The following is a 13,985-nucleotide window of genomic DNA, read 5'->3' on the forward strand; positions in this document are numbered from 1 at the left end:
ACACCAGCGAGTCAAACATAGCGCTTGAATTAAAAAGTCAAAACTTTATTCATAATTTGTAAAATCTTAATCACAGCTCATCCCCTAAGCTGTCTTACGCGTATCGGCCCCCCTGGCCTTATTCATAGACATCATATTTACTTTATAATATTTACTGTATTTATATGCAAGCATGACTAAACGATTGTAACTCTGCAATATTGGATTCATATTTTTAAAAATGTTCATTGCATTTATTTAGCAATAAAAACATTTTTATTTTTGTAATATAATACTGCATATTTGTAACAATAAAATACATATTTTTATATTTTATTTTCTCCTACGGCTTTTTTTTCCATATATACTGTACTCAAAATCTTTCATAAGATATAAGACCAATTTTACTTATATAATATTAGAGGTAGGTGCCTGGAATTTAGATTTCACAATAACCTCTCTCTAAGGCATTATAAAGAGAAAAAGGTACAAACTATTACAGCTCTCCAGCGTGCTAGAGATAAGTATAACGCTACAGGTGAACTTTTTCACGTGTAGGAAAAGGAATATTTACATTTGTTTAATGAAAACAAATATAAACGTTCCAAGAATATTGAGTATATAAAAATAAATTTTACCAAATATTTGTTCCGAAAGATTCAGACAAACCAAAATATTTGGTGCTGCACAAGTCTAATACTTATCATAACATTTAATGTATTATGATTCAGCAAATAATGGACCACTGCGCAATACAAAGCTTTATCGGTATACAAACATACATCTTCGCTTCACATCATTACTGTAACTGTGTAATACAAAGTTTACAATAAGACACTTATTGCTTGGGAAAGTTTGTGATAGGATTGGACTGGGGGTGGTATGGGGTAATGGTGGTTTAACCTATCGCTGTGAAGTGGTGAGACAGTTGATAAAGCTTAATGGGGCAGAAGGGTGTGCAGACGGCCACCTAAGTAACCACTAATAATGGAATTGTTTCTGAACAGGATGGAGATAAGCATACAGCAGTACTGGTTAGGCACTCTCTCATTAATCAGCACCAGGCGATTTTCGGCAAACCATAAAGCATCCTTAACACAGCACATCAGGTGCAAAGCATCCTTTATAGGATCCGCTGTGTGTCCCCTGGAATAGTTCATCAGAGTACAAAATGCATAGATTAGATTGTCTCCTCTTTATGCTCTCATTTATCCAATAAGACTCAGGCAAAAGAGCAGCCCCAGAGTACATGCAGTGCTGATTCTTCTGTGTTGCAGCTTCTGGGAAAGTATCTTTATCTATATAGTCCCCTTTAAAGCATGAAAGGCCCCACAAAGGGAGGCCCACTTGTACAACCATCCAGCAGTGTCCTTGTGACTGTGGTGAGCCTCTTTGAAGATACATTTTCCCAGACAGTTTCTGGAGTCTGGAATTACATTTGGAAAAGTCTCTGTAGGTTCCTTATTTCTTATCATTTTAAAGATCACTGTAGGAGTCTGTAGGAACGGGTTTAAATCCCTACAAACTTAAAGGCATCTAGATAGAACCAGGGTGTGGTCCAGTTGTAAAGGTAGTAGCAGTGCCATTTATAAAAAGCAGAGGCTCCATCACAGAAGCAAACAAAAGATATGAGATATCGAGCTCCCTTTGGCTATCAAGGCATTGTTTCTTAAAGGACAATATACAGTAAAAATGTTTTTCCAAATACTTTTTTTTTTACCAGCTGCAGGGTATAAAATGTATGAGATTTGCTTTTAAGGCTTATTTGTGTATTTGAATGAGATGATTTTGTGCTTTGAAGCAACAAAATGGGTTGAGCTCTTGTAGGTATAATCAGATCTCATTACTTATCATATTGTGTACATATACAGGGAGTGCAGAATTATTAGGCAAATGAGTATTTTGACCACATCATCCTCTTTATGCATGTTGTCTTACTCCAAGCTGTATAGGCTCGAAAGCCTACTACCAATTAAGCATATTAGGTGATGTGCATCTCTGTAATGAGAAGGGGTGTGGTCTAATGACATCAACACCCTATATCAGGTATGCATAATTATTAGGCAACTTCCTTTCCTTTGGCAAAATGGGTCAAAAGAAGACTTGACAGGCTCAGAAAAGTCAAAATAGTGAGATATCTTGCAGAGGGATGCAGCACTCTTAAAATTGCAAAGCTTCTGAAGCGTGATCATCAAACATCAAGCGTTTCATTCAAATAGTCAACAGGGTCGCAAGAAGCGTGTGGAAAAACCAAGGCGCAAAATAACTGCCCATGAACTGAGAAAAGTCAAGCGTGCAGCTGCCAAGATGCCACTTGCCAACCAGTTTGGCCATATTTCAGAGCTGCAACATCACTGGAGTGCCCAAAAGCACAAGGGTGCAATACTCAGAGACATGGCCAAGGTAAGAAAGGCTGAAAGACGACCACCACTGAACAAGACACACAAGCTGAAACGTCAAGACCTGGACCAAGAAATATCTCAAGACTGATTTTTCTAAGGTTTTATGGACTGATGAAATGAGAGTGAGTCTTGATGGGCCAGATGGATGGGCCCGTGGCTGGATTGGTAAAGGGCAGAGAGCTCCAGTCCAACTCAGACGCCAGCAAGGTGGAGGTGGAGTACTGGTTTGGGCTGGTATCATCAAAGATGAGCTTGTGGGGCCTTTTCGGGTTGAGGATGGAGTCAAGCTCAACTCCCAGTCCTACTCGCCAGTTTCTGGAAGACACCTTCTTCAAGCAGTGGTACAGGAAGAAGTTTGCATCCTTCAAGAAAAACATGATTTTCATGCAGGACAATGCTCCATCACACGCGTCCAAGTACTCCACAGCGTGGCTGGCAAGAAAGGGTATAAAAGAAGAAAATCTAATGACATGGCCTCCTTGTTCACCTGATCTGAACCCCATTGAGAACCTGTGGTCCATCATCAAATGTGAGATTTACAAGGAGGGAAAACAGTACACCTCTCTGAACAGTGTCAGGGAGGCTGTGGTTGATGCTGCACGCAATGTTGATGGTGAACAGATCAAAACACTGACAGAATCCATGGATGGCAGGCTTTTGAGTGTCCTTGCAAAGAAAGGTGGCTATATGGTCACTGATTTGTTTTTGTTTTGTTTTTGAATGTCAGAAATGTATATTTGTGAATGTTGAGATGTATATTGGTTTCACCTGGTAAAAATAAATAATTGAAATGGGTATATATTTGTTTTTTTGTTAAGTTGCCTAATAATTATGCACAGTAATAGTCACCTGCACACACAGATATCCCCCTAAAATAGCTAAAACTAAAAACAAACTAAAAACTACTTCCAAAACTATTCAGCTTTGATATTAATTAGTTTTTTGGGTTCATTGAGAACATGGTTGTTGTTCAATAATAAAATTAATCCTCAAAAATACAACTTGCCTAATAATTCTGCACTCCCTGTACATGCTTTCTTATCTTATATCTGTCCATAAACCAATCACCAATACTTGGAGAGAACAATGAAAAAATAACATTTTATTACCTTATATCTTCTATAACCCACTGATAATGTAATTTATTCTACTGGGTGTGTTAACACAGCTTGGCCTTGAGGCCAAAAACTTTCAGGATGGGTGGGGATACCAAAGGCTAAATAAACAATTTCAAATGCCAATATAAGGGTAATGGAAATACTTGTAAACAATTTATTACACTGCAGCAGGTAAAGTGGATCATTGGGAATAAATTAAAGGGGAGAACATTTTTGAGTAAACTGTCCCTTTAAGGTTATGTGTACTGCACTGCACACAAAAAAGGCCAACAGCATAGTGTGAATATTGCAAAACAAGAAGACTCTCTTTAGACAACACCAGTATTCAAATATTTATATTTCGAATATTGCATAATTGGAATATTACATTTAAAAAGAGCATTAGAAAAACTATTCAAATATATTGATTCAAATTTTTTCAAATTCATATATTACATCATTTGAATCAAATTATTAGACAAAATTTAATTCAAATAATACATTAAAGAAAGATTAAAAATACAATTACATTAAATGGATGTTAGATTTGAAATTTGAAATGAACGAATGTGTTGAAATTAATTTTATTTTTGGAAAGCTTGAAAACATTCGCTCATCCATACCCAGCAGTAACCCCAGTGGAAAACTGTCTCCTTGTCAAATGTTAGAAGTCATTTCATTACTGTACGAAAGTGCGAAGAATATTCCTTCACCCCTTTATTTGCCACTGTCCACAGTATCCGGGAATCGTTGTGGTGCATAAAGAGTTGATGGAATATTTTTTTCAGAAATAGCTGTAATACATTTTTATTGTTAAACAAAGTTTATTATTATTATTATTATTGGTTATTTGTAGAGCGCCAACAGATTCCGCAGCGCTAAGTTTAAACTTACCTTATCTATAAATTCTTGATTTTCTTTAGCATCTTAAAAACAAAAGAAAAACACGAAATATTAGTGTGCGTTGTATAGTTACTTCATTTTGTAAGCATCATTTTTAATTTCACTGACTGATATAACAAGAGTTGTACTTAATTAAAAAAGACAATGTAGTAAACACTTAAACACTAAAATGGACGAGTTAAAGGGACACTAAACCAAAAAAATATTATTTCATGATTCAAGTAGAGAATACAATTTTAAACAACATTTAAATTTACTTCTATTATCTAATTTGCTTCATTATTTAGCTATCCTTTGTTGAAGAAATAGCAATGCACATGGGTGAGCCAATCACATGAGGCATCTATGTGCAGCAACCAATCAGCAGCTACTGAGCCTATGTAGATATGCTTTTCAGAAAAGTATATCAAAAGAATGAAGCAAATTAAATAATAGAAGTAAATTAGAAAGTTGTTTAAAATTGCATGCTCTTTCTAAATCATGAAAGAAAATATTTGTTTCATGTCCCTTTAAGGAGCAGCAGTCTTAAGACCGCTGCTTAACTTGCGTTTCCGGCGAGCCGGAAGGTTCGCACTGCATTAGCAGCATCCGCTACTTGGTAAATATACTTTATTTTGAATTTTAAATGAGCAGTAGATTTTTTTTCTGCCAAATTTCAAAATTTACTTCAATTTGTCGGCCCGCTTGTATCATGTGACAGCCAATCACAGGCTCATATACATGTTCAGCAGGAGCTGGTGCATCAGAAAATGTGCATATAAAAAAAAGATTGTGCACTGTCTGAATCATAAAAGTTTAATTTGGGCTTTAGTGTCTCTGTTTTGTAAATCACAATTCACAAGAGAATAATTTTTAAGAAAAAAATGTTACACTAAAACAAGAAATTAATTTAGAAGGTAAAAGATCTGAAATTGTTCCTGCAGGAATTACTACTGCTCTAACTTTACAGTTACTTGAATCTAAGCTACAGTTTGTGTGATCTATAAAAACAACTCTTAAAGGGGCATTAAGATCAAGGGGCCCATTTATCAAGCTCCGTATGGAGCTTGAAGGGCCGTGTTTCTGGCGAGCCTTCAACACTCGCCAAAAACACCAGTTATGAAGCCTGCGTCTAAAGACCGCTGCTCCATAACCTGTCCGCCTGCTCTTAGGCTGCGGACAGAGATCGCGTGAAATCAATCCGATCCAATACGATCAGGATTGATTGACACCCCTTGCTAGCGGCCGATTGGCCGCAAATCTGCAGGGGGCTGCGTTACACCAGCAGTTCACAAGAGCATTGCTCTCCGCATTCAGCGATGTCTGTCGGACCTGAACCGCTGATCGGATCATGTCGGACAGACATTTGTTAAATAGGCCCCCCAAAACTGAAATGTGCATTAGCGCACACACACAAATTCTCCTAGTAAATCCTTTCATTGTTCAGTGATAACTTTCACTGTATGCACAACATTCAAAGCATTCATCTGTAGGCCATGATATAGACCATACTGCAATTTATGTTGATGGTGAAGTTCATGTCTCCTCTGATATTATATGTGTGATTGCAGGCGAGATCATGATAGAAATTAATTGAACCTCGCTTCACCTTTCAGAGTTTATCTTAAATGACCATTAGTGGTATCTATAGAAACCACGTATGCGGGGACACTATATATTATATTATACACACATGCAGAGACACAATATATACCAGAGCGGGTTACTCTGGCTTAAAATGCCTGGGACTAATTTTGGTCCACATCCGAGCCTGCTGACAATGTTGTCTTGTTTTTCATTTTTTATTTCATTTTTATTTTACTTTTTCAGAGTTGTAGAACTCTTTTCTATGAGGCAAGGAGTGATTGGTTGTCAAATAAATGTTACTCCATGATTATAGCAAAACTCACAACTGTAAACTGCACACATTTCCAGTTGCTAGGCTACAGTTTTTTCTATGCGATATTCATTTGACAAATAGGTTTTTATGGAAATCTATCCATTATAGGTTCATGTGACAGACAGACAGACATACCACATGTGCATAGTAAACATTAGTAAAAATAAGTCTAGTAAAAGCAGGTGTTGTTTAGTGATAACTAATACAAACATGCACTAATGCCTCTAATCATAACTAAAACATTAGATCAATTTTAATTGCATCAAGGTGAAGTCTGCAAATCTTTTTCTATTGATAGTTATACACAACTGAAACACACTGATATGTATTTCAGTTTTGATTATAATGTCTATTTAATTCTTCTCATCTTGGTCAGAGAGAAGTCCCAAATAGGATTATGCTAAAAAGAGAATTTAGTTACTCAGTTGGCACCAAGTGCAGAATAATAAATATTTAGTTTCTCACTCCACTTCCAATAACACACAAACAAAAGCAATGTCTCTCCCTTAAAACAATCTCATGCCCTGCTAGATGTTTCATTGTCAGTTGAAATAATTACCCTTTGACCTATCTAAAAAAAGTAAAATAGGTGAGAGTAAAAATTATTTTTTTTCTCAAACAAAATTAAAAACCCACACCAAAGAAACTCTTACTGGAAAGAGCAGAGTATATTATTTCAAATGTAAAATGATCCGAACAAAAATGGTATGTGCTTGATTTACTAATTGTGTGTGCTAAAGAGTAGTAAAATGAATTGGGAGTTAATAGTGCGCTTCGCTTACTGCTTAAAAATTGTAAGATCCATCATTTAAAAGAGACATTTTAAACATGGGATATTTTAAATGTGTAACTGTCAGCAGGTTGCCATAGCAATTGAAGCATCACCAGGAATTTATATTGAATTTTCTGGAAGGAAGAATGAGATGAGGTACAGAATACGAGACATAATTAACCTCATATGGAAACGCTCCTCTTAGGGTAGAATTTTATTAAACATTTTTGCTCTGGCATTGATCTGGTGTTTTAAAAATGCACAACATGGGAATCATGAAAAATGGCAATCACAACTAAATAAAATGATTTATTTTACAACCATGTGAGTAAACTGTATTTAATTGCACAATGACCTACATTTAAATGAGGTTTAAGAAGATTTTTTTTTATATACAGTATATATTTTAGCAAGAGCACTATTACTGATTCCAATATGCCTTAAAGTGATATGAAACCTAGATGTTTTCTTTCTTCGTTCAGATAGAGCATGGAATTTTAAACAACTTTCTATTTTACTCCTATTATCAATTTTTCTTCAAATAAAGTATCAAATAAAGTATCAAATAAAGTATCTTTATTTAAAAAAGGAGGAATGTAAAGCTTATGAGCCGACCCATTTTTTTGGCTCAGCACCCTGGGTAGCGCTTGCTGATTTACATTTAGCCACCAATCAGCAAACACTACCCAGGTGCTGAACCAAAAATGGGCCAGCTTCTAATCTTACATCCCTGCTTTTCAAATAAAGATACCATGAAAGAAAAAAAAATTGGGTTTCATATCCCTTTAATTGACATTTTAAGGGACATGAAACCCAAAAATGTTCTTTAATGATTTCGATAGAGCGTTCAATTTTAAACATTTTCCCCAATTAACTTCTATCAAATTTGCTTCATTCTCATGGTATCCTTTGTTTAAAGAGCAGCACTGCACTATTGGGAGCTAGCTAAGCACACCAGGTGAGCCAATAACAAGAGGCGTCTATGTGCAATCACCAATCAACAGCCAGCTCCCAGTAGTCAATTTCTGCTACTGAGCCTACCTAGGTATGTTTTTCAACAAAGGATACCAAGAGAATGAAGCAAATTAAATAAAAAAAGTAAATTGGAAAGTTGTTTAAAACTGCATGCTGTCTGAATCATGAAAGTTTAATTTTGACATTATAATTTGTTTAACAGCAAGGTCATTATTATAAATTGTATAATCTCTTACAAACTTATCAAGTGAAATTTAATAAAGACGAATATTTGTCAGATTCAACTGTAACACCAATAAATTAGAGTAACCATATTAGGACACATTTGTCATACAAAAAAATAAGAATAGAGAATATCGAGTATCAGGAAAAATATCCAATACTAAAATTCTGTAGATAAAAAAAGAAACGTGGTGGTGCACACACCAATGTATTTTAACTGTTTTAGTAATACAGAACATATATAACCTCCACAAATGGGTTAATTTACAGAAACAAATATATTTGAAAATTTTGGTAAAAAAACAAACGGCTAGATTACAAGTTTTGTCGGTAAAAACTTGTGTTGCTAACAAGCCTTTTTTTTTCCAGCGCTCACTTTAAACAACGCTGGTATTACAAGTTTTCTGAATGGCTGCGTTAGCCTCAGAAAAGTGAGCGTTGAGCAAATTTAGCACCACTTCTCCCTGTAATACCAGCATTGCTTACGGTAGCGGTAAGATGGCTAAAACGTGCTTGTGCACGATTTCCCCATAGGATACAATGGGGCTGAGCTGGCTGAAAAAAAACCTAACACCTGCAAAAAAGCAGCGTTCAGCTCCTAATGCAGCCCCATTGTTTCCTATGGGAAAATACTTTCTAAGTCTACACCTAACACCCTAACATGAACCCCGAGTCTAAACACTGCTAACCTTACACTTATTAACCCCTAATCTGCCGCCCTCGACATCCTCGCCACCTGCATTATATTATTAGCCCCTAATCTGCCGCTCCGGACACCGCCGCCACCTACATTATACCTATGAACCCCTAATCTGCTGCCCCTAACATCGCCAACACCTACATTATATTTATTAACCCCTAATCTGCCGCCCCCAACGTCGCCGCCACCTACCTACAATTATTAACCCCTAATCTGCCGCCTCCAACGTCGCCGCTACTATATTAAATGTATTAACACCTAAACCTAAGTCTAACCCTAACCCTAACCCCCCCCTAACTTAAATCTATTTTTAATAAATTTAAATAAAATTACTATAATTAAATACATTATTCCTATTTAAAACTAAATACTTACCTATAAAATAAACCCTAATATAGCTACAATATAACTAATAGTTACATTGTAGCTATTTTAGGATTTATTTTTATTTTACAGGCAACTTTGTATTTATTTTAACTAGGCACAATAGTTATTAAATAGTTATTAACTATTTAATAACTACCTAGCTAAAATAAATACAAAAGTACCTGTAAAATAAACCCTAACCTAAGTTACAATTACACCTAACACTACTCTATAATTAAATTAATTACCTAAACTACCTACAATTAAATACAATTAGATTAAATAAACTAAATTACGAAAAAAAAAACACTAAATTATAGAAAATAAAAAATTTTTACAATATTTTAAACTAATTACACCTAATCTAATCCACCTAATAAAATAAAAAAGCCCCCCAAAAATAATAAAATTCCCTACCCTACACTAAATTACAAATGTCCCTTAAAAGGGCCTTTTGCGGGGCATTGCCCCAAAGTAATAAGCTCTTTTACCAGCCCTTAAAAGGGCTTTTTGCGGGGCATTGCCCCAAAGTAATCAGCTCTTTTACCTGTAAAAAAAAGAAATAAAATCCCCCCCCCAACATTACAACCCACCACCCACACACCCCTACTCTAAAACCCACCCGATCCCCCCTTAAAAAAACCTAACACTACCCCATTGAAGATCACCCTACCTTGAGCCGTCTTCACCCAGCCGGGCACCACTGGTCATCCGATGGGGCAGAAGAGGACATCCTATCCGGGCAGAAGTCTTCATCCTATCCGGGCAGAAGAGGACATCCGCACCGGCAGACATCTTCATCCAAGCCGCATCTTCTATCTTCATCCATCCGACGAGGAACGGCTCCATCTTGAAGACTTCCGGCGCGGAACATCCTTCTCGGCCGACGTACTAACGACAAATGAATATTCCTTTAAATGACGTCATACAAGATGGCGTTCCTCGAATTCCGATTGGCTGATAGGATTCTATCAGCCAATCGGAATTAAGGTAGGAAAAATCCGATTGGTTGATTTAATCAGCCAATCGGATTGAAGTTCAATCCGATTGGCTGATTGGATCAGCCAATAGAATGCAAGGTCAATTCTATTGGCTGATCCAATCAGCCAATCGGATTGAACTTCAATCTGATTGGCTGATTAAATCAACCAATCAGATTTTTCCTACCTTAATTCCGATTGGCTGATAGAATCATATCAGCCAATCGGAATTCGAGGGACGCCATCCTGGATGACGTCATTTAAAGGAATATTCATTCGTCGTTAGTCCGTCGTCCGAGAAGGATGTTCCGCGCCGGAGGTCTTCAAGATGGAGCTGTTAATCGTCGGATGGATGATGATAGAAGATGCTGCTTGGAAGAAAATGTCTGCCGGCCCAGATGTCCTCTTCTGCCCGGATAGGATGTCCTCTTCTGCCCCATCGGATGACCAGTGGTGCCCGGCTGGGTGAAGATGGCTCAAGGTAGGGTGATCTTCAATGGGGTAGTGCTAGGTTTTTTTAAGGGGGGATCGGGTGGGTTTTAGAGTAGGGGTGTGTGGGTGGTGGGTTGTTATGTTGGGGGGTATTGTATTTCTTTTTTTTACAGGTAAAAGAGCTGATTACTTTGGGGCAATGCCCCGCAAAAAGCCCTTTTAAGGGCTGGTAAAAGAGCGGATTACTTTGGGGCAATGCCCCGCAAAAGGCCCTTTTAAGGGCTATTTGTAATTTAGTGTAGGGTAGGGAATTTTAATTTTATTAGGGGGATTAGATTAGGTGTAATTAGTTTAAAATATTGTAATTTTTTTTTATTTTCTGTAATTTAGTGTTTTTTTTCCGTAATTTAGTTTATTTAATTTAATTGTATTTAATTGTAGGTAGTTTAGGTAATTAATTTAATTATAGAGTAGTGTTAGGTGTAATAGTAACTTAGGTTAGGGTTTATTTTACAGGTACTTTTGTATTTATTTTAGCTAGGTAGTTATTAAATAGTTAATAACTATTTAATAACTATTGTGCCTAGTTAAAATAAATACAAAGTTGCCTGTAAAAAATAAATAAATCCTAAAATAGCTACAATGTAACTATTAGTTATATTGTAGCTATATTTGGGTTTATTTTATAGGTGAGTATTTAGTTTTAAATAGGAATAATTTATTTAATTATAGTAATTTTATTTAGATTTATTAAAAATAGATTTAAGTTAGGGGGGGTGTTAGGGTTCGACAGGTTTAGGGGTTAATACATTTAATATAGTAGCAGTGACATTGGGGGCGGCAGATTAGGGGTTAATAATTGTAGGTAGGTGGCGGCGACGTTGGGGGCGGCAGATTAGGGGTTAATAAATATAACGTAGGTGTCGGCGATGTTAGGGGCAGCAGATTAGGGGTTCATAGGTATAATGTAGGTGGCGGCGATGTCTGGTCGGCAGATTAGGGGTTAAATAATTTTATTATAGTGTTTGCGATGTGGGGGGGGCCTCGGTTTAGGGGTTAGCTACTGACTTTTATATGCGGTAGGAGTCTTGGAGGTAGAGGCTGTACCGCTCACTTCTTCCAAGACTTGTAATACCAGCGTTGGGAAAATCCCATTAAAAAGATAGGATACGCAATTGACGTAAGGGGATTTGCGGTATGGAAAAGTCGCGGAAGAAAAGTGAGCGGTACACCTGTACCTGCCAAACTTGTAATACCAGCGGGCGTTAAAAAGCAGCGTTAGGACCCCTTAACGCTGCTTTTTATGGCTAACGCCAAACTCATAATCTAGCCGAAAAAGTTTACAAAAATGAGTAAATTTTAAAACTCCACCTACAGACAGCAAAATAAACTTTATTAAACTAGAGGAGATCACAAAAACAAATGAGAAAAAAAAGTCTACAACAACAAAAGGATTCCTATCAAGGCAAAAATATAAGTAAAGTTTTATACGGATCATACGTACATATCCATCTACACCAATCTCATTCTTCTGAAAAAATGAAATTCCTAACATCCAACAACATGCCAATAACCACAACATGCCAATAACCACAACATGCCAATAACCACAACATGCCAATAACCACATCACGCCAATAACCACATCATGCCAATAACCACATCATGCCAATAACCACATCATGCCAATAACCACATCATGCCAATAACCACAACATGCCAATAACCACATCACGCCAATAACCACATCACGCCAATAACCACATCATGCCAATAACCACAACATGCCAATAACCACATCACGCCAATAACCACATCACGCCAATAACCACATCACGCCAATAACCACATCATGCCAGTAACCACATCACGCCAATAACCACATCATGCCAATAACCACATCACGCCAGTAACCACATCACGCCAATAACCACAACATGCCAATAACCACAACATGCCAATAACCACATCACGCCAATAACCACATAACCCCACAAACCAAACAGAACCATTACAGAACATACAACCCCCACAACGAGATTAAACTCGTAGGTTAATTTCCTTTTGAGAGCCACAAGCATTGCAGTTCTTGAGCAGAAATAGGCCAGTAATTGGCAGACATTTACAACTGCAGTTATTCACAGGGAGATCACAAAAGAGACGACTACAAACTAAACTTGCAAGAGGTGAACTAAAAATATGAAATAGATTCCCAGGTCTTACATTACGCAAAACAAACTAGGACAATATAATAAAAATGTTTATATTTGGTAGAGCATTCTGTACATAAAAAAATAACTAATAGTGTTACATAAAAAGTATGTAAGAATAAACAGAAGAAAATGTTTCATGAAGTTCTTGCTCTTAATTTTCCCCATCCTGAATTCCTAGTTGACCATTTGTTTTCATTGATTTACAAGAGTTGTAGAACAAGGCTTGCTTTCTTCATCTGTCAGCTGGGTTTCACTGATCCCAGAATGCTTTTCCTTGTTACCTTTTTCAAAGAATTCTTTTACATAAAAGTTCTTTTCAGCTGAAATTTAGGAACTGCTAGAAAAGATTCCAAGAAAACAAGTATCTGTATTGAAGCTGTCAGATGCCCCACTGCCTCGCAGGATGAGGTTGGCTAAATCATTATCTGGTCTTTATTTAAGCGGACATCGCTTAAAGCACCATACAAAAATGTGTAGTTGTACAAAATGTAAGATGTCTGTGAGTATTTAGGCCTACATTACAAGTGGAGCATTATTCATAGTTCAGGGTGCGCTATTTATATCGATGGACAAAGCTAGGAGTTGCAGCCAAATTTGGTACTACAATTCCATGGTAAAACTGAATAATCAGAGAATGTTTAGTACTCTATACATCCCTTTAGAGAGTCCTATATTGCGACTGAGCTAAACACACACACACACACACACACACATATATATATACATACACACACTTAATTGTACAAATCCCCAAGCCCAAAATACTAACTTAGGGGTAGATTTACCAAGCTGCGGACGATGCTCCCTCCGACTATTTTTCAGGCTTTGCCTGAAACAGAAGTTAAGAAGCAGAGGTCGTAACTTCACCACCATTTAGAAGGTGCACGCACTGAAATCATGCTGATACGATATGATTGACACGGTGAGCAGGGGGCAGCACTACACAGCTACGGAATTTGGTGGCGCTATAAAAATAAATGATAATAATAATAATTTCACCAGAAATGCTTGTGCAATGTTAAATGCCCGTAAAGATACAAAGTTGATGGCACTACACGAGAATAC

The 13,985-nt window shown here is 36.9% G+C and overlaps 1 protein-coding gene across 1 annotated transcript in view; it reads right to left on the reverse strand.

The window, feature by feature from the left end:
- Positions 1 to 13,985, reverse strand: part of LOC128637982 (glutamate receptor U1-like) — a 134,779-nt gene that overhangs the window by 68,328 nt on the left and 52,466 nt on the right. The window contains exon 4 of the mRNA XM_053689866.1: positions 4,373 to 4,404. Within this exon, the coding sequence (XP_053545841.1) occupies positions 4,373 to 4,404 (32 nt within the window). The remainder of the gene's footprint in view (positions 1 to 4,372; positions 4,405 to 13,985) is intronic.

Source organism: Bombina bombina, chromosome 8 (assembly GCF_027579735.1).
Source record: "Bombina bombina isolate aBomBom1 chromosome 8, aBomBom1.pri, whole genome shotgun sequence".
Classification (NCBI taxonomy): Eukaryota; Metazoa; Chordata; class Amphibia; order Anura; family Bombinatoridae; genus Bombina; species Bombina bombina.